This window comes from Leopardus geoffroyi, chromosome D3 (assembly GCF_018350155.1).
Source record: "Leopardus geoffroyi isolate Oge1 chromosome D3, O.geoffroyi_Oge1_pat1.0, whole genome shotgun sequence".
Taxonomy (NCBI): Eukaryota; Metazoa; Chordata; class Mammalia; order Carnivora; family Felidae; genus Leopardus; species Leopardus geoffroyi.
In genome coordinates this window covers 46569205-46596487 of record NC_059339.1, presented here as the reverse complement: position 1 = coordinate 46596487, position 27283 = coordinate 46569205, and the positions used below count along the sequence as shown (strand labels likewise).

Genomic DNA, 27283 nt, shown 5'->3' with positions numbered 1-27283 from the left:
TTCTATGGGCAGGCTTTACCTTGATCAGTAAACCTCCACATTGGCTTTGGTGTTTTTAGGTATTTAGCTAAACATGTTTGAATTTTTGTTTTTTTAATGTTTGTTTATTTTTTGAGAGAGCAAGCTGGAGAGGGGCAGAGAGAGGGAGAGAGAAATCCCAAGCAGGCTCTGCACTGTCAGCTCAGAGTCCTATGTGGGGCTCAAACTCATGAATTGTGAGATCATGACCTGAGCTGAAACCAAGAGTAGGATACCTAACCGATTGAGCCACCCAAGTGCCCCAACATGTTTGAATTTAAATATATCTATAACTATGGGTCTACGTATGAAATGATGCTATCCTAGAGACAGATTGGTGTGACTAATGCTATGAATGCAGTCTATTAAGAATAACTCCCTATTTAGAGGCACCTGGATGGCTCAGTCATTTGCGTGTCTGACTCTTGGTTTTGGCTCAGGTCATGATCTCATGGTTCCTGGAAGTGAGCCCCTCGTCAGGCTCCTGGGCTGTCAACACAGAGCCTGCTTGGGATTCTCTCTCCCTCTCTCTGCCCTTCCCCCGTTCACATGCATACACATGCTCTCTCTCTCTCTCTCTCTCAAAAAAAAGTAAATAAACTTAAAAAAAAAAAAAAAGACTCCCTTTTGCCAATTAGGTAATTATTTCATACTATGTATATTAGACATGTCTCTGTTCATAGTATTAGAAGTAATGAGCTTTTGTTCTTAATTAAGCAGCTAGTTAGTTTTTACCACAGGGGCACTGTAAATCATGTTGTTGATCATGTTTCCTTCTCTCCCTTTGAAGCTAAAATGCTCAGAAAGAAGTTTGTGATCAACCCCTGGCCAGGTGTACAGACCCTCGTGGCATGCATGGGGACGCTGCCTCATTTCCTTCTTCATTTTACATCCTCCTTGCCCTCCTGCCTGCCTTGCTTTTTCTTTATCTTAAATTGGTCAGCTGCCCTGGGGACTCGAGATTCACCTTCTTCTCAGTGCCTGCGGTCACTCCCTACTGCCACACCTTCCTGGTGCCTTGCACTCCCATCCTACTGAATACCTCATTCCTGTTTGTATTGGGTCCTGCTCTTCCCTCTCCTTGGTGAAGTCCTCTCTTATAACTCTCCCCCCACCCCCACCCTTACTTTTGTCAACTTTGAGCTCCATCATCAGTCACAGTCCTTTCTAGACACCCTGTCCTTTTGGCCTGCTGTTCCCATTCAGACTTCTGTTATGGTACCTAGAAAACTTTACCAAATTCAGATGTTCACAAAATAGTCCACCTCTACTAGACCCTGGGCAGGGACCAGATCATACTGTTCTTTGACTCCACGCTGCCTGCACTTGATAAGGGGAGAGGGGGAATGAATTAACCAATGTCATATACCATGAATGAGCCAGTAATTCTGTAAGAATTGAAAAATGACCATTGGACTAAACAATATTGAGGTAATTGGTGACCTTTGTCAGAGCCCTCCAGGGGAAAGGTGGGGATAGCCTGGTTGTATTAGGGAGGGAGGTTGGGAAGAAGGGCTGGGGGAGGGGAGAGGTAGAAGAACCAGGAGAAAGGAGTAGAAAGGCAGGCTGCGAGGGGGCAAAGAGGGCATCAGGTTGTACCTCTTGCCACAGAGGACGGGTCTGTACTCTCTGTCATTTGGTGGTGTATCTCTGGGAGGTAACCCCGGTGGCCCCGTAGTATGGATGAAGGGAGTAGGTCTTCAGCTTATATTCACCAAGTTGAAGTCTTGTTTTAGAAAAAGTTTCTTTGGGGGCTCCTGGGTGGCGCAGTCGGTTAAGCGTCCGACTTCAGCCAGGTCACGATCTCGCGGTCCGTGAGTTCGAGCCCCGCGTCGGGCTCTGGGCTGATGGCTCAGAGCCTGGAGCCTGTTTCCGATTCTGTGTCTCCCTCTTTCTCTGCCCCTCCCCCGTTCATGCTCTGTCTCTCTCTGTCCCAAAAATAAATAAACGTTGAAAAAAAAAAAAAAAGAAAAAGTTTCTTTGCCTCATAGGAGCTCTTAACTGCGTTACCTCTTTGGTGTTTACTGCACATGTCTGCTTTTTGTTAGGAATTTTCTTTTTAGGTGGACAAGTCCCTGTCTTAGGATTTGTAGCCCTTAAACAGCAAATACATTGTGCTGTTCATAGTGCCATTTAATAAATGCCTGAGGTTTTTTTGCTTCAGTGCTTTTTGGTTTTCATGACATCTAAATTATAAAGTACTAATGCATCTTAAATAATACTAACCAATTCAGATAAAACTATTTTGTCTGACTCTTCAAAATCTTAATTTTTTTCATATGAAACAAATTTGAAAATGTAGGTGTGAAAAAACCACTCCTATTTCACCACCGAACACCACTGTCATCATCTCTGATTCAGGATTTGCTCAGGTAACTTCCTGTCACCAACACTCTTACCTCTACCTGAGTGCCGTGTTCTTTTTTTAAAGATTTACGTGAGGCACCACGTCTCCTACGTCGTCTTTCCTGATACCCATCAACCTAGCCGAGAAAATTGATTCCCTTACCTCACTGTGCCCTAGACAGACTTCTGTTATTTTACTGCTCTGGTCTGTATGTACATCTGAACCAGACTGGCCTCTCCTTAGGAAGGAGTAAAGTTATTTTTTTGCTCTATATTTTAGAGTTGCAGAACGATACCTTGATTATTTTTGTATTTTGTTAAAAGCATTTTTCTGTTTTATTAAGTTGTATGTGTAAATGTGATTTTAACAACTAATTTCATCTGATGGCGGCTGTCCTTTCTTTGTTACTGGCTGTTCAGGTTGTCTTTAATTTTTTTGAATACAAGGTTGTGTGACTGCCTGACAAAATTGACAGTGAAAAATATGTCTCTTTGAATTTATTATTAAAATATCTGTTTCTTTGTTATAACGTCTATGACTTGAACAAAGTATATTTTCAGAAATTCCAGTAAAATTATATTTACAGAAAATAAAAATTGCTGACATTGAAAGACATTCTCCAAGTAACTTAACACCATTCAGAGGGGCCAGGGTTCAGAGTTCAAGATGTGTTGTCCAACCTGCAGTTGTACTTGTCCAACATTTGTTACTATGGTGTTTCCTGACTTGTAATGGTTCCAACTTACGATTTTCCAGCTTTATGATGGTTGAAAGTGATATGCATTCAGTAGAAACCATACTTCAGGGTTTGAATTTGGATCATTTCTGGGACTAGTGCTGGGCAGCGGCAGTGAGCCTTGGCTCCCGGTAGGCCAGTAAGACAAGCATTCTGCATCCAGACAACCATTTTGCTTTTCAGTATAACATTCAATAGATTATATGAGATGTTCAACACTTTATTATAAAATAGGCTTTGTGTCAGATGATTTTGCCCAAATAATGTAAGTGACCGAGCATATTTAAGGTAGGCTAGGCTAAGCTGTGATGTTGAGGAGGTTAGGTGTATTACATGCGTTTTTAACTTAACTTATTTTATTTATTTTAGAGAGCACAAGGTGGGAGAGGGGCAGAGGCGGGGAGAGAGAAAGAGAGGATCTTAAGCAGGCTCCATGCTCAGTGAAGCCCAATGCAGGGCTCGATCACAGGATCCTGCGATCATGACCTGAGCTGAAATCAAGAGTCAGACAGTCAACCAACTGAGCCACCCAGGTGCCCCATAAATTAATTAATTATTTTAACATTTATTTATTTATTTTGAGAGAGAGACAGCATGTGCACAAGCAGTGCGGGTTGGAGAGACGGGAGAGATAGAGAATCTGAAGTAGTCTCCAGGCTCAGAGCTGTCAGCACAGAACCCGACATGGGGCTCGAACTCCTTCAATTGTGAGATCATGACCTGACCCAAAGTTGGACCCCTAACTGACTGAACCACCCAGGTGCCCTGACCTAATATTTTGAACTTGATGAGTTTATTGGGACGTAACCCCATTGTAAGTCAAAGAAGATCTATAATCAACCGAATGTGATAAAAATAAGGTTCCTTGATGTTGGCTAAGTTATAGAATGCAGCAGAGGGAAAAGAAAGTGCTAAAAAATTTGATTTCCTGAACGGTTTAGCTGTAATACAAACTAAGCAGATGGTCAGTAAATTTAAGGAAGTTTAAGGAAGTTTGCTTGAATGTGTGTAAGAGTTCTGCCCTAGAGCTGAGGACAGTTGAGTGTATAGTCATCTGCTTAGGAAGGGAATTTAGAAAGTTACCTTGAATTTATATTTCAGTAGAAACACAGGCACAATTTAAAGTTTTTTGTAGATTGCTACTTTCAGCTGAAGTATATAGAGCAATAAATGAATCGGAGGACTTAAGTTCAAATGCTGGTTCACCTAACTCAAAAGCCATGAGACCATCAGCACACGTGTTAATAACTCCGTAGTCCTGCTTTACTGTCACCAAGGCACCCTGGAAATGCTAAAAGGAGATGAATAATGTGATCATGCCTGAAAACTATAATGTGTTGTATAAAAATAAGTTGTCTTCGTATTCTCAAACAGGCAGATGGCTCTACCCTGAATACATAGCCAATTAGGAACATGGTATTTCTATCCTAAAACTGCCTGCCTGATAATTGGATTGTATATGGACACTTTGAGCTTTAGCTCTTGAGGATTAAAATAATATCATACCAAAAGAAGTATTTTTTGAGGTATTTTAAGATTACCTTTTCTTCTGTGTCTACAGTATCAAAGGTAATTTAAACTTAGCCCCTGAGTACACCACTATAACTTTTTCCTTATACGTGAATTCTAAAAACTGAATTTTTTTTGCTTTGATGCTTTGAGAGGGAAGATAGAAATTTTGGGGGAGGGGGAACTCCTTCCTGAATATGATTTCTTAAAGAATTGGATAGTCTTTGGAAATCTCTTGTAATGTCTAAAATCTGTTTAATTGTAAGTTTATAGTAGCTTGTATCTGTTTCATAAATCCACTTTAGCCTTGTTGGGTGCAGGTTCCCTGAAATCCCTGAGGAGGTGGTTAATGGATGGATTGTTGAAGGACAAAGTAGGCTGCTTAAGTTTCAAAGCCTAATGCATTGAGGGAGATATCCATTGTTACTGCCACCTCGCACCCAAGTTCAGTTCATTGACTGCGAACCTGCTCTGCCACAGAGTCCGAGTCCGAGCGGTCCTTGAGCAGACTGGAGGCAGTGACGGCACGCTCCTCTGAAGAGGAAGGAGAGCACCTGGGCAGTAGAAAACCCAGAATGTCAGAGGGAAACGATTGTGGTGGTGGAGATGCTCTCTCCAATGGCATCAAAAAACACAGGTAGGACAGTCTTTAACAGTCACTATTGCTGGCTTTTTCTTATAAAATACTTACGGGTTCATAAAGAAAAGCATACCTTCTTTTTGTTTTTTCCCTGTCTGTGTTGGACATTTATATTGCCGTTATTACCTCAGAGAAAGGATTTAGCTTAAGTACTTTTGCTCATTTGAGAGAAGAACATCATCTGTAATTGTAGGAACAAAGCATAAAATGTGGTTTTGGCAACCATGGTTTCGGGGAACATAAATCCTTTAGTTGAAAATTCAGATAGGCTCTTCAGAATTGTCTATTGCAATTGATGCTGGGCTCCTTTTTCCTCATACATCTTTGATGACTCTGCCTCCCCGTGCTATTTTAGTTTCTCGCCATTTGATCTTCTTGTTGGTTTTAGTGAGAGTGGATGGTAATATTGCCTGCCTGTTGATACAATTCAGTTACATTTAAACAAAACCTTTTATTAAGACCCAGGGTTTGTTGAACATATCCATTTTACACTGTCTAATAACATTAGTATCTTTTTATTCCCTTGATGATCTCTTCCTAGAGATTGCCCCAGAGTAATGAGAGGCAGCAGGCACTGGAGCTCTCAGGTTTCGGCACAAGTGTGCAGACACAGTGGCACATGTGCCTGCCGGTATTCATAAAATATTTTATCAAATTATGGGTTAAGGCTGTATCCTGGTGTCATTGTGAAATGCACACGGTGGGGGGGCGTGTAAGAAGTTATTAACGGTTAATTTCTACAAGATAGTTTCGTTTGTTTAATATGTGCAAGTTGTATAACTCTGACTCCATTTCTGCGCCATGATTCTGGTCCTGATTGGTCTCAATTATTCTACTGGGGGGAAAATGTACATATCCCTTCTGATTTATGTGTATTTGCCCCTGGCTAACAAAAATAGTTTATACTCCTTTTGAAAACATCCAGTGAATTTTAGGTAATAAACTAATTGAAACCAGGATTTTCTTTTATTTGGTTAGGGAGTATCCTCTAAACATACTTACTGATATAATTTACTATTGAAAATTATGTGGCCAGCAGTGCTTTCCTGATTGCCTTCAGTAGTTGCTGTCAACTCCTTTGGGAGTCCAGGGCTAAAAAAGTTCTGTATAGGACATGAAATACCTAACAGGACACTTGGCAGGCTTACCAGACATACATTATGACAGTCTGGTGAGAACACAGGTGAACTCTTACGAGTAGCTGATACAGTTGTTCAAATATCCATCAGAATAAAATAGAAGGTTGCAGATAAATTCCAGGGTCACTTTGTGCTTAAATACTCTCATATCCTAGGGCTGGAGGCATTTCTCTGCTGCCTTTCACAGTGCCAGTAGCCCTTTAGTATGTGTGCTGTAATCATAACAGTAGTTATTTTGCACTTGACAGAAATTTATTATACTGTATTTATATATTCTGTGTTATATCTTAATTAGTCAAACCCAGAATGGTAAAGTGAGAAAGTTAAGGTGAAATTGTTCAAAAATGAAATCAGGGCAGGTCACTAAGAAAAACTTCAAAGGAATGCAGCTAGGTAGTGACCTCACTGGAAAAGTTAAACTGATAAATGAGCTGCAACTTACTAAGCCTGTAAGTGTAATAAAATATTCTTTAGTATTTAGGAGAAAAGAGGACAGTTTAGGAAATTGTCAGCAATCAGGTATGTAGGGAAAACATAACAGTTTCTATTTTAAAAAGTAATTGTTAGGAGTTTTTTGTTTTGTTTTTTAGCCTTTTGTCTTGAAGTTCCTCTCTAATCAAATAAAGAGAACCTATGCCACCAATAATTTAAAAGTTTCATTTCAGATTAAGAAAGTAAATGTAGTATTCAGTGTTACCAAATCCTTCTTGCGTGTGCCTTCAATTGCATTGTAAGTAATCTGTGTTTATAATGGGCAATTATTGTGGTAATAGGAAGAATAATTTGAATTAGTAGTAATTTTGGCGATGTTTTTAGAAAAGCAGAAGTAGGTGCTGTTGGAGGATCAGCCCAAAGTGACCCTGGAATTTATCTGTAGTCTTCTATTTTATTTTTAAAAGTCACGTGAAATTAGTATTTGACCTTGTCATATATTATATATTTCCTCTTCCCTCCATACCACCATTTACCTTCTAGGATAGACACACTTAAATTTAGGAAGGAGGACATGGGAAGAATATAGATTGTAAAATTTTTTAAAGTGAGAAATTAATATTTTTAAATGGCAAAAGATAAGCCTTACAATAATTCACATGGAAAGTATTAAATCATGGCCTAACTGATTTGCTGATAAACTAGAACAGGGGTTTTCAACTATTTAGCCATGGAACCACTTGTATAACAGATATTTAGTGTGGAAACTTAAAATCTCAACCACCTTCGGAGATTGTTGGATCTCCCCTCAGAGGGGTCCTCTCCGCTCTTCTCCCCCATCTTAGCTTCAGTGGGAGACACCACATCTACTTCATGTCCTTATCCAACAAAAATATTTAAGCTCTATTTTCTGTAGTACGTGTTATAAACCATTACAAACTATGTTTCTGTTCCTGTTCATTACATACATAGGGGCCTTGGAGGGTGTTTGCTACGTGGGAAGCACTCAGTGCAAATGACCTGCTTTAACTCTGTTCATTCCATTTTTCCTCAAAAACTGTGATTTGCTTTGCCCTCAACCTCTACCCACTCGTTTTCCTTTTCCACCCAGTCATCGTAGGGTGACATTGTGGGGCACAGTTTGAAAATTTCCAGGTATAGGGCATATGTCATATTAATTAACTATAAAATAAGGTGTGCTAAACTAATTTCTATGATAATAAAAGTGTAGATACTATGGATGTTTAATCTGTCCCATGTGATAATTGCCAACAAAATATTTAAAAAAAAAATTTTAATGTTTATTTATTTTTGAGAAAGACAGAGTGTGAGCAGGGGGGAAGGGCAAAGGGAGAGGGAGACACAGAATCCAAAGCAGGCTCCAGGCTCCAGTGCTGTGCATGCTGTTGGGCTTTCAGGTTAGTTCTAGAGAAATGTCAGCAAAATTAGGGTTTTACTTATGACCTAGAACCATAAATATTGCAGAGTTAGCGAGTATACAAAACAAATGCTCCATTTCAATGGCATTTTATTTTTTCTCCGGAAAATATACTGAGTTGCTTTGTGGACAATTAGGCTACACCATGCTGTAGTCCGATTTATATTGATAGGGCTTCTTGACATCTTGGCTGTGTTTCACAGGAGCAGCTCTCTCGGACCTAATTTATGAAATTTATTCAGAGCTCTGATCTTTTAACTTGTTAGTGGTTTGCACCAAGTTGTTACAGTTGATAAAGATGCTGATATTTATTTCATTACATCACTGGATATGGTATGAAAGATACTTAATGTAGAACAGATTAGTTAGAATGTGAAACATAGGATCCATGTTACAATTCTGTAAATTCTATTTGTAAATGTTATTTACTTCATTAATAGCATTAAATGATAAAAGGAGAAAAACATACGATCATTCTAATAAAGAAAAAACATTCAATAAAATCATAGTCATTCCTGATTAATAAGTATCTTAGCAAATCACAAATATAAGAGAGAACTTCTTTAATCTTGTTAAAATTCACAAGAAACAAATTACTTAATGAGATAGTAAAGACAGTACTTAGAATATCAGGAATAATATAGGGATGCCTGCTGTCATCTTTGCTATTCAGCATTATTTGGAGGCCATAGTCAGAGATATACCATAGCCATGAAATTTAGAAATAAAACCAGGGTGCCTAGGTGGCTCAGTTGGTTAAGCGAGATCAGGTCATGATCTCGTGGTTCATGAGTTCAAGCCCCACGTTGGGCTCTGTGCTGACAGCTTAGAGCCTGGAGCCTGCTTTAGATTCTGTGTCTCCCTCTCTCTCTACCTGTCCCTTGCTCACACTCTCAAAAATAAAATAAAAACTAAAAAAAATTTTTAAAAAACCGTAAGTATCTACCGGCAAATTGTTCAAGTTGGTAAAGAAGTTTGGCAGGGTTGCTTTTATACACAATCAACTGTTTACATTTCTGTGCACCATCAACACACTAGCTTAACTGGGGAAGGGGGCATACTGAGAGTACCTATTATAAAGTTACATACCTAGGAATAAATCTTAGCAAAAAATGTAATATTAAACTTACTGAAAGACCTAAAACTTATTGAGATGGCAAATACATTGTCAGACATTTTTGCCAAATTGATCTGCAAGATTCAGTGTAGTTTTAATTAAAATCTCAATGCCCTTTTCCTTGGAAGTTGAAACACGAATTCTGAAATATGTATTTAAGCCCATAGGGCTTTGAAGAGCCAAGATACTGCTCAAGAACCAGGTTGAGGGAAAGGAAAGCCTTTTCTTTATCAAACGTGAAGACTGATTATAAGTCTTTAGTGCAGAAGTTTCATGGAGGCAGACCTGGAGAATGGAACTAGAAGGTCGCAAGACCTGGGGCGCCTGGGTGGCTCAGTCGGTTGAGTGTCCAACTTCGGCTCAGGTCATGATCTTGCAGTCTGTGAGTTCGAGCCCCGTGTCAGGCTCTGTGCTGACAGCTCAGAACCTGGAGCCTGCTTCGGATTCTGTGTCTCCTTCTCTCTCTCTCTGCCCCTCTCCTGCTCATGCTCTGTCTCTCTCTGTCAAAAATAAACAAACATTAAAAAAAAAAAATTTAGAAGGTCCCAAGACCCACAGATCTAGGAAACCTGGTATATACAGCAGAGCTAGCCTAGCAGATCAGTGAGGGGAAGAATGGGTTGTTAGGTAAATGGTACTGAGTTAGTCATTTAATGTGGGTCCCCCAAAACAAAAAGGAAATGGATCCTTATTTCATATACACAAGTATAAATTCTAGATGAACCAAACACTTGTGAAAGAGAAAAACTTAAAGACTTTTAGAAGGAAATATAAAGTATCTAACAGTTTTAAAATAGGGAAGAATTTCTTACAACAGAAATGTGATAGGGACTAAGTTTATATCTGATTCTAATTAATGTACTTGTATTTATACTGATGTATTTACTTGAATAAAGCCTTCTATTCTCCAGTAAATGTGGCTAAGAGTCTCAAAGGTTTATTTTGCTGAAATGGCAGATTAGGACTCCTGATGATCGCCTAGTTTACCCTTTATTTATCCTTCGTGACTTCTTTAGAATTGAATTATTACTAGCCAAATAACAGCAGTCTTCTGTTCATGAAGAGGTCATACAAAGAATACGTTGTCAAATTGAAGAAATTAAGAATACAGGGTAAGACAATAACTTTCAAGAAGTAAGATTATAGTGAGAAAATGTTAGTCATGAAAATTATTCGACTTTGAATACATCTAATCACTAGAACAAAACCACCTTGGTTTTGAAATCTCACTGCAGATATGGGACAAATGATCTGGTTTCAGACTTGATCAGGTCCGGGCAGAGTTGCTAACCAGTTCCCCATCCCAGATGTCCTCTGTTGCCCTGGGCAGAAAAAAAAATACTCTTGTCTGTCAGAAAATGTTTGGGGTAATTCCCTGTTGTCATGTCGTGACCAGGGTCACGTTAGCAGGAGTCCAGATACATGTCTGAATTTTAAAGACCCAAGAGTCCTGGGAGAAGAACAAGAGCCTGGCCAGAATTCCCAAGATTTGTGGTAGGGCCAGAGGGACCAGTGGTTTTTTTTTGTTTTGTTTTTTTTTTTTTTTTTAAAGTTTTTAACGTTTATTTGTTTTTGGGACAGAGAGAGACAGAGCATGAATGGGGGAGGGGCAGAGAAAGAGGGAGACACAGAATCGGAAACAGGCTCCAGGCTCTGAGCCATCAGCCCAGAGCCTGACGCGGGGCTCGAACTCACGGACCGCGAGATCGTGACCTGGCTGAAGTCGGACGCTTAACCGACTGCGCCACCCAGGCGCCCCGGGACCAGTGGTTTTAAGGACACCGTGAATCTGCACTCTCAGCCTTCTCTTTGCCCCAGAATACTTATTTGCTCTGGAAAGTAGAGGGCTTTAATGTTTGTTTGTTTGTTTGTTTGTTTGTTTGTTTGTTTGTTTGTTTTTAAGAAAAATTTAAAAATAGTTTTACTAAAACGCACAGCTCTACTGTGGGGCCTACCTTTTTAACCAGTTGGACACATGGCTGTCTCAGAAACCTGAGAGAGAAGAGTGCTAGAGATGGAGAACAGTGAGAAGCTCCAGGAGAAGCAGCAGAGAAAGAGGATGCTTGACACTCCAGGAGATGCAGAGGTTGGGGCCAGGGTGCTGCAGAGTGCAAAGGAGGCAGACAGCTGGCGGTCCTGAAACCCCCCATCGGGGGGCAGTGGAGATCGGACCCCTGGGACAGATTGGCAGGTTGGATGCCAGCAGGCCACTCTGATTACATGTGACACCCACCTCTCCCACAAAAACATGATTGGAGATTTCTGGACCAGTAGGAGCTTGACAGGTGAGGGCTGAGCACCCAACAAAAAGTGTTCAAATGCAAAAAGCTCATCTAGGACTAACAAGCTGTTGGGCCACAGTAGTATATTAGAAAGGAAAAGGCGCAGACAGGAGTCTAGACTCGTGATAATTACCTTCACAAAACCAGGTTGACTTGCCAAAGTTATTCCCAGAACTTACTCTAGGAAACCTGAGACCTCTTTTCACAGAATTCACCTCTTCCCACCCTGGTTTAAAAAGCAGATAGAGGAGTTGCTCTTTTTTTTCTTTTTTTTAAATATAATTTATTGTCAAGTTGGCTAACATACAGAGTATATAGTGTGCTCTTGGTTTCGGGAGTAGATTCCCATGATTCATCACTTATACACAAGACCCAATGCTCATCCCAATAAGCACCCTCCTCAGTGCCCATCACCCATTTCTCCCTCCCCCGCCCCCAGCACCCTCCATCAACCCTCAGTTTGTTCTCTGTATTTAAGGGTCTCTTATGGTTTGACTCCCTCTCTGTAACTATTTTCCCCCCTTCCCTTCACCCATGGTCTTCTGTTAAGTTTCTCAAGATCCACATATGAGTTGAGAACATGATATCTATCTGTCTTTCTCTGACTTGTTTCACTTAGCATAATACCCTCCAGTTCCATCCACGTTGTTGCAAATGGCAGGATTTCATTCTTTCTCATTGCCAAGTAGTATTCCATTGTGTGTGTGTGTGTGTGTGCGTGTGCACATGTGCATACACGCACACCATACCTTCTTTATCCATTCATCAGTTGTTGGGCTCTTTCCATAATTTCCATAATTTGTCTATTGTTGATAGTGCTGCTATAAACATTGGGATACATGTGCCCCTATGAATCAGCATGAGGGCTGCTCTTTTTAAAGCAGGGGCTGAGGTTCAGAGGCCCACAGGTTCACCTCCTTAGCTCACCCAGACCCCTGAAACACCTTTTTTGGGCTTGGGACATTTTAAAACACTGTTAGAAAAACACAGAATCTTTCCAGTGGTAGCATTCTATAAGCAAACAGTGGTGACATACACTTTTACCTGACTCTGAGGGCTCATTCGAATTTATTCTAGATCAGTGATTTTTGTGGGCTGATGAGAACAGTTTTCTAGGGCAGCTGTAATCTGCAAAGCTGTGCTCGAGTGAACAAAATAACAAAGAGCTAACGATTTGTGTTGTTTGCCTTGGAGACGAACAGAAGTAAAGAGTATGTTTTCAGGCATATAATCCCATTTTAGGAACTTTATTATGGAAGTTTTCAAACATAAAAACAGTATCATATGATGAGCCATTCATACCCATCATTCATCTTCAACATTTATCATGTGCCTCACCTTGTTTCATCTAGAGACCTCCCCACCTCTGATAATTTAAAAGATTATTTCTATTTTCATTTTTTTTAACCTTTATTTTAAGTAGGCTCCACGCCCAACATGGGGCTTAAACTCACGACCCTGAGATCAAGAGTCACATGTTCTACTGACTGAGCCAGCCAAGTGCCCCTAAAAAATTATTTTAAAAATTAAATCAAAGATACAGTTTCATCATGAATTTATTATAACCCTTTAAAACATTGGGACCATTATTTTCTAAATCCACAGTACCATTATGACACCTAAAATATAGTATCTTTAATTATCAAATATTTAGTGGTATTCAGTTTTTCTTGATTGTCTTATAAATGCCACTTAGTAATTAGATCTAAAATGTCATTGAATAATAAAAATTTGGAAGGTCCACATACTGCATTTGGTTTATAGGTCTCCTAAATACGTTTTAATCTCTAGGTTTCTTCTCTTTCCCATTTTTTTGTCAGTTATTTACGGAAGAAATCTGGCCATTTGTCCTGTAGAATAATGCACAGTCTGGATATTGCTGTTTGCATTCCCATGGTGTCATTTAACATATTCTTTTACTCCTGAATTGCTCAGCCAGATTTAGGATTGAATTATTTGGCACAAAATACTTCATAGGTACACATATCATAGGTGTACCTCCTGTTACATCCATTGGGAGCACATGCTGTCTGGTTTTCCTACTTTTTATAACGTTGAGATTCATTCCTGGGGTGTCAGGCGTTCTCAGCCTGACACATCCATCATAAAGTTGTCCAACAGCCTTGAACCTAATGATTTTAGCAGGTGATGTTGATCAGTATCTCCATCCTTGTTTCATTAGGGGCTGCAAAAATGGTCCTATGACTTTTCTATCATTCCTCCTCCTTAGAACCCTTTGTAAAGAAAAAACTTCCCATTACCTCTTTTTAGAATATGTTGGTTCCCTAACATCCTCCAGAGGTAATGAATGAAAATACGGATTGGATTGCTTAACTCTATTGTGGTTATTTTTCCCATATTTTAAAAAAATTTTTTAAAGTTTTTATTTATTTATTTTGAGAGAAACAGTGCACGGGAGGGGCAGAGAGAGAGGGAGAATCCCAAGCAGGCTGTGCACTGACAGTGATGCAGGGCTTGAACTCAACAAACCGCAACATCATGACTGAGCCGAAGTTGGAAGCCCAACTAACTGAGCCACTCAGGCACCCCTTTTACCCATCTTTGATCAGACGGAGCCCTTCTTTCTGTGTCCTTTTGACAGGTTTTTGCTTTGTTTTGTTTTTTGTTTTGTTTTTAGGTATAATTTTAATATAATCTAATTCTCTTTGATAGCTGCCTTGCTTTCTGATACAGAGATGTTTCAGGCTTATCTGCTATATTTTCGGCCCCAGACCTAGAGTCAGCTTTTTCTCTAAGGAGCCACATTTCATTTTTTGGGAAGTAATGTTTAGATGTAACAATCTCAGTGATAAGAATATTCATTACTGTTCTCTTGGCAGTTTTCAGTCCCTTTTATTGGAGAGAGGTGAACTCCTCCCCCTACCCCTCCCCCCACCTTTTAAGAAAAAGTACGTCATGAGTTCATACCAATATATTTCCAGTTAAAATTTTGGATTATAGGATTTTCCTCTGAATTCCTTTGGTTTTACTTGTATTTCATGGTTTATAATGGCATTAATAGAATTACCTGTTAGCTTTATTCTAACATGTTGGTTTTGCACATACATACACTCACAAACACTGTTACTAACAATATGGTTGCTGAAAAGAATTTCAGATTTCTTTTTAGTTCCTTTTAGTATATTCCATCTGGGATGTAGAGTCAGTGTTGTGTTTGAAGGTCACTTTATGTATGGTTAAATTACTAACTTGTTGCACAGATAGGCTCATTTGTTTCGTTTGCTTTCAGGTTTTAGAGAGACTCCCTTTTGACTTGGTTTTTAAGTCAAAAATACAAAACTAGAAAGATCTAGTTTCCATTCTTTTCCCTCAGCAGTTTCCCTCCTCCTCTTAAGTGTAATCATTCTTAAAATGCTCTGATGATTTTATTTTATTTTTTTTTTTTAACAATTATTTATTATTGAGAGACAGAGACAGAGCATGAGCATGGGATGGGCAGAGAGAGAGGGAGACACAGAATCTGAAGCAGGCTCCAGGCTCTGAGCTGTTAGCACAGAGCCCGACGTGGGGCTCGAACTCAAAAACCGCAAGATCGTGACCTGAGCTGAAGTTGGATGCTTTACCGACTGACCCACCCAGGAGCCCCTGATGATTTTGTTTTTAATATAAGCAGTGTAAAGATATATTCATATTCCTTTTTAAATTATAAAAGATACTTAGTAACTTTCCTTTTTTTTTTTTCACTCAGCATGTGCTAATTCCAATTCTTTTGGTCTCATGCTCCTTGATATTAGGTAGTTGGGTTATATTTTCTATAACACTTAAGAAATGCATATATGTGTGTGCCTGCACATACATATTTAGAGATGATTCTCTTTAGAATTTTTAATTTGTGATACATTTATGTGCTTTAAAGTTCAGAAATAGGGTATATTATACAAATTTTAACTCTTTTTAAGCTAGCCATGCCTCTTCCTTTCCCTCAATTGTAATCATTATTATTACATATAATGTTTTCTCATACAAATGATAGAAAATGCATATATACAGTTTTTGCCCTGCTTTTATTTATTTATTTATTTATTTTTTTAATGTTTATTTATTTTTGAGACAGAGACAGCATGAATGGGGAAAAGGTCAGAGAGAGAGGGAGACACAGAATCCGAAACAGTCTCCAGGCTCTGAGCTGTCAGCACAGAGCCTGACGCGGGACTCGAACTCACGGACTGCGAGATCATGACCTGAGCTGAAGTCGATGCTTAACCAACTAAGCCACGCAGGTGCCCCTGGCCCTGCTTTTAAATATATGTGTATATGTACACACACACACACACACACACACACATATACACACATACATATAATTATGCAGCAAATATATTTTGAGCCCCTATTCTATTCATGATGCTTAGGTTACAATAATGAACAAAGTCCTTATTCCTATGGAGTGTCCCATTCTGAACTGAGGGAGGGTTAGAATCTTTTTTGTGTTTAAGATTGATTCGTATCTCTCTTTTCTGTGAATTGCTCATATCCTTTACCCATTTTTCTGTAGGAATGTTAAACTCACCAGTTTTCAGGGCTTTATAAAAGTATCATTCGAGAAACCAGCTTTTAAATGCAACATGGGATCAAAATATGTTTTTCCAGGTTTGCTAAAGGGAAAGATAATTCTTAGAAAGAATTTTTAATTCTTAACATATAGTGGAAAAGACATTTATTAAAATGCTTTCATAAATGGCACTATTAATCCTGTTTTTGTTTCTGGACTTTGCACACATATGTATTTTTGCTCTTTAAAAAAACACGTAAGTGAATTAGAACAGTGTAGTAAGAGCTACCTGGGTTTGAATCCCGTATCTACCACTTTTCTGACCTAAGCAAGTAATAATGTTTTTGAAACTTCTTCATCTGTAAAATGGATATAATAATAGAGCCTACCTTATTGGCTTATTAAAGACATAATCTATGCAAAACACTCATAGTGATTTTGGCTAATTAAAAGTCAGGTACTCTTGCAAGTAGAAAACTGATAAATCCTGGGTAAAAACGGGTAAATGGAATTATTTTCTTCCTTTCTTTTAACTTAAAAGGTCTTTGGCCGAGCTTAAGAAGTGTAAATTGTCCTTTGAAACTGAAACTGGGGAAAGAGGTAGCTGAAAGTGTTGCTCTTGGAATGACATTGTTACCTTTGGTAAATGTGAAGTAAGGAAAATTGTCCCCACATTTAACATCTCCTGTGGTTGATTTCCATTGTATTTTAGAAGGATATTTCATAGTACGGTTAAATTGAAACATGGTTTTTCTTTCTTTTGCCAGTACAAAGGTGTGCCTGGCCTTCACAGAGCTGGTTGTAAACTTCAGTTGTCAGAAGGGTAAACAAGTGGTGACTGGAGGCTTAAAGCTCTGTTATTCATTCCTTGGTCCCTTGAGATTTCTTTTCCCTTACACAGGCCCCATTACTTCTCCTTTTGATCCCTAGGCTTTTTGAATCTCATAGGTAAATATCCAATTTCTATTTGAAGTTTGTTTTATATACCCTTATAATCCTCAGAATATCAAAAGGAAGAAGTTAAATATTTAATAAAATGGACATTCTTGCTTGGCATCTTGCTCTATTTAAAGATACACCCTCCACATGAACATAAGGTTTTAAATGTCTGGGAAATATCTTTCAGCGTAATTTAGTCTTTTAAGGCTCTACCTTTTTCTGTTTACTCTGTCCATTTCTTTTATTTTTTTTTTTTCAAGTTTGAGAGAATGAGAGAGAGAGAGAGAGAGAGAGAGAGAGGGAGGGAGGGAGGGAGGAGTGGCAGAGAGGGAGAGAGACAGAATACCAAGCCGGCCACACTGTCAGCATAGAGCCCAATGTGGGGCTTGAACCCACAAACCATGAGATCATGACCTCAGCTGAGATCAAGAGTCAGACCTTGACTGAGCCCACTGAGCAACCCAGTGCCCTGCTTTTTAAAATTTTTTAAACTTTCTTTATTTAGAGACAGCTCAAGTCAGGGAGGGGGAAGGGAAAGAGGGTGAGAGAGAGAGAGAAAGAGAATATCTCAAGCAGGCTCCATGCTGTCAGCACATTGCCCGACTTCGGGCTTGAACTCACAAAACCATGAGATCATGACCTGAGCCAAAACCTAGAGTCACCCAGGAGCCCTTCAGTCCATTTCTTAATTACAGTAATTCACTGATCAGGCATCTTGACTTCTGATGGCATAGGGGATTTGGTCTTTAAGAATACACTCAAGTATCTCTTTCCCATTGGAGCTGTGCTAATTTAAATTTTGCCTAAAGGAGAAAACTGCCTCAGGGGACATACTGTTCTTCAGTATTGTTTGCTTTGCTTGTTAGTGTAGGAGGAATTTTCCTCTTTTAGAAAACACTATATATGATAAGGATTTGTAAGTTAAATGAAATCAGGAAGTGATTGTTTAAAAACAGTTTAACAGTTTGTTGCTTTGTGCCTTTAAATCTTTAGAAAAATTTGGTTTTTATACAACTTTTTCAAAACCTTTTGACTGCATAAAATATTATCTATCCTAATCGTGGAATGTAACCTGCTGTTGAGTCATGTTGCTATAATACCACATTGAGCCAGGATTTGACACCTTAAGATGAAATTCCATGTTGCCGTTGAAAGTATTCTCAAAGCCAATTCCTTGTTAATACAGCAGTGACTCCCACTAATTACACATCCTGGTTCTTAACCAGGAAGCATTGTCACTGCATCTGACAAATGTGGAAAATATAAATAACTTAACCAGGAAAGCATACTGTTATGATGTAGGATGGAATGATAGTCTAAGCAGATAAAGGGATATGTGGTACAGCAGGGTACAGCCAGCTCTCAGAAGAGATGAGAGAGAGAGCACAGTATCATACCAGTGCTGAAGTAAAATAGTGTGCTTGCTGGACTATAGGAGAGCACGTTAGAGACCTCTAACCAGTCTCAGCAAAACAGGCTTCTGTAGATCATTAATAACCATAGATTCTTCAGGGTGTTGTTTTGCTTTTGTGCTTTGGCATTTTGAGTTTTTTTAATACCTTAAGTATATTGCCACAAATTCTAGTAGGTTAAAGGTATACCAGGATCCTAAGATGACTGAGAACCATCAGCTTAATGTGTTTTTTCTTCTGGGTGTGTTTCGGGCTCTGTGACTTAGTACAGCTATACGGCTTTGGTAAGCATTTAATCCGTGTACACTCCAGCTGCTTCATCTCCAAGATGGGCAGTGCCCTATGAAAGTACAGTCCAGAGGCAAGATGCCTAGATCGTAGGCCTGTCAGTTTCTGAAGCTGCTAGCTGCCAAATGGATTATGTCAGCTACAAACCCAGTGCTCTTTACAGTATTGTGCATGATATTAATGGCTGCAAGTTACATTTAGATTATAAATTATTGTATATAAAGCACTTTTACAAACTCCGTAGTTTTTAAAAAAATTTTTTTAACGTTTATTTATTTTTGAGAGAGTGTGAGCAGAGGAGGGGCAGAGAGAGGGAGACACAGAATCCGAAGCAGGCTCCGGCTCCCTGCTGTCAACACAGAGCCAGGCATGGGGTTCAAACCCACGAACTGAGATCATGACCTGAGCCGAAGTCAGAGGCTTAACCAACTGAGCCACCCAGACGCCCCCAAACTCCATCGTTCTTGATTCTCAGAATACCTCTCAGTTATGGTTAAGGCAGGTATTCTTTTTAAAAAAATTTTTTTAATGTTTATTTTTGAGAGAGAGCGAGAGAGCATGTGAGCACGAGTGGGGGAGAGGCAGAGAGAGAGGGACAGAATCACAAGCAGACTCCAGGCTCAGAGCTGTCAGCACAGAGCCTGATGTACGGCACGAACTGCGAGATCATAACCTGAGCCGAGGTCTGGCGGCTTAACCGACTGAGCCACCCACCTGCCCCTAGTTGGGGCAGGTATTCTTATATCCTCAGTTATACAAATGAAGAAATTGAAGCACAGAAGTTTAATTAACAAAATCCCTTAGCTGATAATTGGGAGGGCCTGCATTCAAACCAGGTTTTCCGATTTCAGAGCCTCTAATGCTTTTCTTAAAATTTAGACTTTTTTTTTAATATGAAATTTATTGTCAAATTGGTTTCCATAGCACACCCAGTGCTCATCCCAGCAGGTGCCCTCCTCAGTGCCCATTACCCACTTTCCCCTCCTTCCCACCCCCCCATCAACCCTCAGTTTATTCTCAGTTTTTAAGAGTCTCTTATGGTTTGGCTCCCTCCCTCCCTTTTTTTTTTCCCCTTCCCCTCCCCCCTGGTCTTCTGTAAAGTTTCTCAGGATCCACATTAGAGTGAAAACATACGGTATCTGTCTTTCTCTGTATGACTTATTTCACTTAGCATAACACTCTCCAGTTCCATCCACGTTGCTACAAAAGGCCAGATTTCATTCTTTCTCATTGCCAAGTAGTACTCCATTGTGTATATAAACCACAACTTCTTTACCCATTCATCAGTTGATGGACAATTAGGCTCTTTCCATAATTTGGCTATTGTTAAATGGATCTACCCTACGACCCAGCAATAGCACTGCTAGGAATTTACCCAAGGGATACAAGAGTACTGGTGCATAGGGGCACTTGTACCCCAATGTTTATAGCAGCACTTTCAACAATAGCCAAATTATGGAAAATTTAGACTCTTTATAGATATTTAGAATAACAAAGATTTATATATCTAGATAGAGGCTTCATATTCTGAAATTTAAGATAATTTGTCCCAGGTTTTAATTCAGTTGCTTGTTTCTTTTATATAATAATTTACTGAAAATTAACAACATAGTTCCAAAGCATTTATTAAGCATGCATCTGCTGTTGGCTCCCTGATGGGCACTATCACACATTAAAGTGGACATGGAACCAGTTCTCTGGGCCTTTATAAGTTCCCACTTGTATTAACATGAGCATACAAAAGAGTACATGAACCCATTGAAAGTTCTGCCAATTTCATTTATTATTATTATTATTATTATTATTATTATTATTATTTAGAGAGAGTGAGTATGAGTAGGGGAGAGGGGCAGAAGGAGAGAGAGCGAATCTTAAGCACAGACTCCGTGCTCAGTGCAGAGCTGGATGTGAGCTCGATCCCATGACTCTGGGATCATAAACTGAGCTGAAATCGAGTCAGACGTTCAACCAACTGAGCCACCCAGGTGCCTTGAAAATTCTGCCAATTTCAAACAGACCTGGGATCTGTTATTAAACAATCCTAAAGGAAAAACATCATTTTCTGTTCTTATAATCTCCATTATCCACCAATTTCCTACCAAGTAGAATACTCCAAAGGATGCAGGAATAATTACAGGTGTACTGTTTTCATGGAAATTGTTTTTCTTCAGTAATTATGTGTTCTCTTATTAGTGAAAACCAAGCTTTGGGGCTATTTTTTCCTCATTATATGATTGATATAATATGTCTTAGCAGAAAGAACAAGAAAATCTCAGAAGGCCAGGTACACTACTTGGATCTGATTGTGTGTTTTAGGACACTGTGTAGTCTTTCTTAGCAGAAGAAACCTTCATAGGAAAGAGGAAGAATGCTGTCCTTTGCAGTACAGGTCTTTCACTGTGTCCAAAGCAATCAGAAAGGAAACCAAAGGGAAACTAACATACATTTTGGATAACACCATGGAGGTATTATGTGTCATAGAGCAGGGAAGTACTAGAAATTCAACTCTCCCTAGAAATTCCATCCCTCTTGATGGTAAGCAGTCAGAAGCACCTCAGATCGTTTAAAAAGGAAGTTAAATCAGGCTGTTGAACTGGCTAAAGCAGATCACAAACAAATTGTTAGATTCATTCTGAAAAAGTAGGTGTGGTTTAAAGGGAAATAAGCCTAGGGGTGCCTGGGTAGCTCAGGTTAGTCAAGTGCACCTCACTTTGGCTCAGGTCCTGATCTCACAGTTCATGAGCTCGAGCCCCACATCAGGGTCTGCACTGACAGGGCATGGAGCCTGCTTCAGATTCCATGTCTCCCTCTCTGCCCCTCCCCCACTCATGCTCTGTCTCTCTCTCTCAAAAAATGAATAAACATTTAAAATTAAAAAAAAAAAAAAAAAAGAAGAAGAAGAAGCCTAAAATGTTCAGAGCCAAGGCAAGAGGCAGAGTGGTATTTGCATGCCTATCATTCAGTCCATCTTGGCTTCTATTTGTGCCTTCCCTTGTTAACTGTATTTTGCATAGTCCCCAAACTCTTGTTTTGGGGATCCAAACACCTTGTCTGCAGTGTTCAGGTAACATCCAGCCTGTGAAACACAGTTTTGCTCCAGAATTGCCTTCAAGGATCAGCTATGGCCATCAAGCACTCAGATCCTCAGATCTCCTCTAGGGTCTCCCCATACCTTGCACTGCCTAATCCACCTGGAGCGTATTCAGGTTCCAAGACAAGATATTTCTTAGTATAATGTCTAAGAAAATACTGGTGTTTTTCTTCCCTTTTCTCTCTTTTTTTTTAAAGAAAATTCGAATAAAGCCATGAGATTTCTTTCCCCTCCCTTGCCAACAAAATTGCTAGCAATAAAACAGCCTCAGATCCTTTCTGGAATGTGGAGAGGTATTAGTAGAAGATTCTGCTCGCCATCTTGATGCCCCTCTGCTCCTTAGCTGTCCACACTCTAAGAGGCTTAGGTAAGCCTTTGTGTGAGACAGGAAGGATGATCATTGGCTCTGATCTGTGCTGTACACACCCTACATTTCCTCAGTGTTCTCTGTCATTAAAACCACTTCCTTTGGGTCAAAACGGCCTTACCACAATCTACTCACTTTGCTTCATCTCAGTTATTTCACATCTGTTCTAGTACCCATTGCATGAAATCTGGTTACTCTTAGAGATAAGGGTGAGCACCTTGTCCCTAGGCGAAAGTCTGTTTTTCTTTGTCCTCCCTTCCTCTTAACTAATGCTGAACACCATGAAGTAGGCCTCAAGTGAGGGGTCCATCTGCCCAAAAGGACATCTTCCTTCTAAACCGAAAGACTAGTTCACTGGTGCAGTAGTCCCCCTCATCTACAGGGGAGAGCTTCTAAGACCCCCCAGGGGATGCCTGAAACCACAGATAGCACCAAACCTAAGGTATAATGTTTCTTCCTATACGTGCACACCTACGATAAAGTTAAATTTATAAATTAGGCACGGTAAAAGATTAACAATAATAAAATAGAAAAGCATAACAATATACTGCAATAAAAGTTATGTGGATGTATTCTTTCCCTGTGTCAAGATATCTTACTATACTGTACTCTACCTTCTTGTGATACTGTGAGATGATAAAATGCCTACATGATAAGGTGAAGTGAGGTGAATGATGTATGCATGTGACGTAGCGTTAGGCTGCTATTGACTTTGTGACAGTAAATCAGAAGGCAAACCACAGAAAGCAAAACCGTGGATAAGGGGGGACTAACGTATGTTCTCATCAGTCTGCTTTCGCTTGGAAATGTGATGATTTTATAGGCTTTTCCGGTTAATCCAGTAATGGTGATAAACTAACAAGAGAAGGAGGTAAATTTAATACGTTACTGAATTGGTCAGTGAATCCTAAATTTTAGAAAATCAGGATGAAAGTTTGAAATTTTGACTTCTTAAAATCAAAAGAGGTAAAATCTCTTGTAAAACAAATATAATCACTTCTTTGTTATGCAGAGCCAGATTTATTAAGTGATAATCATTGATATTTTATAATTTAAAAGCTCAAAAGTGAAAAATCTCAAGTTATATAAAGCAAAATCAAGTAGTAAAATTCAATAATTACATAAAATTATCTTAGCCTAAAATAGGAAACCAAGTTGTTAGATTTTTTAAAAGATGTGTTATAACTAAGAAGGCATGTGGCTAGTCTTAAAGCTCTCATCTTAGACTTGTACCAACTTGCTTCCAAGACTCTAAGCTAATTTTAGTTGAAGATGTCTCGGAGCAGGTTAAATAGCCATCTGTCAGCTAACCCCATCACCTTCACGTCTGACTAAGCCCTAAGTCATGGTGCTGGCTGATAATAGACTTCAGAATGGCATTCTAGTTAGGCAGAGAGAATTTGCAGTTCCTGTACTGTCTGAATTCAAACCTGGAAGTTGGTAGAAGGTACATTACAATGTCAGTCATGCAAGAAAAGAGCTGTAAGTGATAGGGTCTTTTTTTTTTTTTTTTTGGTAATGTTTGTTTTTGAGAGAGAGAGAGAGAGAGAGGGAAACACAGAATCCGAAGCAGGCTCCAGGCTCCTTGCTGTCAGCACAGAGCCCAGCGTGGGGCTCAAACTCCCGAACCTTGAGATCATGATCTGAGCCGAAGTCAGATGCTTAACCGACTGAGCCATCCAGGTGCCCCGATATGGTTTTTTTTTTTTTTAAAGACTTAATCAAAGCTCACTTTTATTAAATGAAGACCGGTAGATTTGGGGATTGAACTGCCCCATATAGGTAAATTTTAGGTATTTTAATTATGTTGATGTCAGTATATTAAGTTTATAAAATATTTCATATATAAGATGACTTTCAAGATGTTTTTCCCCCCAAAGATCTTAAAGCTCCACATGAATTACAACTACAGTTTGAATTAATATTACATGACTGAGGAATAACAGTACATGTTTTTAAAACTATGGAAATAAATCTTATCAACTTTGGAGGGCAAACATTTTTCCTAATTGTATGAGAGTATAATTTTCATAATGACAAAATCAGATTGAAGCAATTTAAGCTGAAATTCTTTGAGTTGAATGGCCAACTAATTTTACTCACAGATTTAAACGTTAAGATAGTATGAAGAGCCATATCCATTTTTTAGGCAGTCAGGTAAACTACTATAGACGAATTATGGTTGGAAATTTTAGTTTTATCTTAATGAAATAAGATTTAATATTGGTTTCAAATATCTTAATGATTTCAGATCTCTTTAAAACTGTTCAGCTGAAGAAGTGCCGGGTTTTAAAGCAGAATCCAGAAAATGACGTTTTGAAACAAGCATCTCAACTATAAACATTATTTTGTTTAATTTCTTTTTTAATGTTTATTTTTGAGAGACAAAGTGTGAGACACAGAATCTGAAGCAGGCTCCAGGCTCCCAGCTGTCAGCACAGAACGTGACATGGGGCCCAAACTCACAAGCTGTGAGATCATGACCTGAGCCGAAGTTGGACGCTTAACTGACTGAGCCAGTCCGGCACCCTTCAACTATAAACATTCTTGAATATTTTATTGATCTTGCCTCCTATTATCCTCAAAACCAGGCAGAGTAGTTGAAATTCAATTAATTTTTGAGGGGTGCCTGGGTGTCTCAGTCAGTTAAGTGTCAGACTCTACATGTCAGCTCAGGTCATAATCTCAGGGTTCTTGAGATCAAGCCCTGCATTGGGCGCTGCACTGACAGTGTGGAGCCTGCTTGGTATTCTCTCTCTCTCCCTCCCTCCTTCCCTCCCTCTCTCTGCCCCTTCCCCGATCACGTTCTTGCACCTGGGTGCTCTCAAACATTTAAAAAATAAAGAAATTCAATGAATATTTGTGAAATGATTGTAGGGTTTTTTTTTTATTTTCACATGATAATTTTTTAATTTTTATTGAAGTATAGTTGACATACAGTGTTATATTGGTCTTAGGTGGACAATAATGATTTGGCAATTCTGTACATTACAGTGCTCACCACAACAAGTGTAGTTACCATCACTATATGACATCATTACAGTATTATTGACTGTATTCCCTATGCTGTACTTTTCATCTCTGTGGATTATTTTATAACTGGAAGTGTGTACCTCTTAATCATTTTTCCCTATTTTGCCCAGCCTGCACCTTCCTCTTTGGCAATTCTCTACATTTATGACTCTATGTTTCTATTTTGTTTGTTATAAGTGAAATCACATAGTATTTGTGTTTCTCTGTCATTTCACTTAGCATGATACATTCTAGGTCCATGCATATTGTCACAAACGGCGAGATCTCCTTCTTTTTTTATGACTGAGTAATACTCCATTGTGTATATATACCACATTTTTAAAGTTTATTTATTTGAGAGAGAATGTGTGTGAGCAGAGGGAGGGGCAGAGAGAGAGAATCCCAAGCAGTGTGAAGACCATCACGGGGCTGGATCTCACAAACCATGAATCGTGACCTGAGTCAAAATCAAGAGTTGGACACTTAACTGACTGAGCCACCCAGACACCCCTATATACCACATCTTTATCCATTCTTCTGTGAGTAGACCCTTAGGTTGCTTCCATATCTTGGCTATGGTAATAATGCTACAGTGAACATAGGAGTGTGTCTATCTTTGAATTAGCCCTTTGGTTTCTTTAGAACAATACCCGGAATTGGATTGCTGGCTCACATGGTAGTTCTAGTTTTAATTTTTTGAGTTCTATTTTTAGTTTTTTTAATTGTATGTTCTTCATAGTAGCTACACCAATTTAAATTCCCACCAACAGTGCATGAGGGTTCCCTTTTCTCCATATCCTCGCCGACACGTGTCATTTCTAGTCTTTTTGATGATAGCCATTCTGACAAGTGTGAGGTGATAACACATTGTGGCTTTGATTTGCATTTTTATGATGATTACTGATGTTGAGTATCTTTTCATGTGTCTGTATGTCTTCTTTGGAAAAATATTCAGGTCTTCTGCCCACTTTTACTTGGATTTTTTTTTCTTTTTTCTTTTTTTTTTTTTTTTTTTTTTTTTTAGTGTTGAGTTATAGAAGTTCTTTATATATTTTGGATATTATCCAAATTATTTGGTTATTTGGATAACCTCTTAACAGATATATCATTTGCAGACATCTTTTCCATTCAGTAGGTTGCCTTTTCATTTTTGTTGATGATTTCCTTTGCTATGCAAAAGCTTTTAATTTTGATTTAGTCCCAATGGTTTATTTTTGCATTTGTTGCCCTTGCCTGAGGAGACGTATCCAAAAAAATATTGCTAAGACTAAGTCCAAGAGTCTACTGCCTGTGTTTTTTTCTAGGAATTTTATGGTTTCCAGTCTTACAGTTAAGCCTTTAATCCAGTTTGAGTTTATTTTTGTATGTGGTGTAAGAAAGTGGTTGATTTTATTCTTTTGCATGTAGCTGTTCAGTTTTCCCAGCACCATTTGTTGAAGAGACTGTTTTTCCCCATTGTATTTTCTTACCTCCTTCATGGTAGATTAATTGACCATATTGGCATGGGTTTATTCCTGGGCACTCTATCCTATTCCATTGATTTGTGTCTTTTTGTGCTGCTACCATACTATTTTGATTACTGTAGTTTTGGGGTATATTTTGAGATCAGGGAGCATGATACTTCTAGCTTTATTCTTTTTCTCAGTATTGCTTTGTCTATTTGGGGTCTTTTGTGTTCCAAGTGAATTTTAGGATTATTCTAGTTCGGTGAGCCATGCCATTGGTATTTTGGTAGAGATTGCATTGAATCTGTAGATTGCTTTGGGTGTTGTAGACATTTTGACAATATTAATTCTTTCAGTCTATGTACATGGAGTATATTGCCATTTATTTGTGTCACTGTCAGTTTCCTTCATCAGTTATCTTACAGCACAAGTCTTTCACCAAATTGGTTAAATTTATTCCTAGGGATTTTATTCTTTTTGATATAATTATAAATGAGAGTGTTAATTTCTCTTTCTGCTACTTCATTATTAGTATATAGAAATAGGACAGATTTCTGT

General features: G+C 38.9%; 1 protein-coding gene across 7 annotated transcripts in view; it reads left to right on the top strand.

Annotated features, from left to right (window-relative positions):
* Positions 1-27283, top strand: part of OSBPL1A (oxysterol binding protein like 1A) — a 246851-nt gene that overhangs the window by 157754 nt on the left and 61814 nt on the right. For 6 of the 7 annotated variants that reach the window (XR_006707209.1, XM_045456885.1, XM_045456886.1 and 3 more), the window contains one exon: positions 5091-5247. The exons of the other annotated variant lie outside the window; for it this stretch is intronic. Coding sequence is in view for 5 of the 6 variants with exons in the window: in XM_045456885.1 (XP_045312841.1) it covers positions 5091-5247 (157 nt within the window). In the remaining variant the exon portion in view is untranslated. The remainder of the gene's footprint in view (positions 1-5090; positions 5248-27283) is intronic. 7 annotated transcript variants of the gene reach the window in all.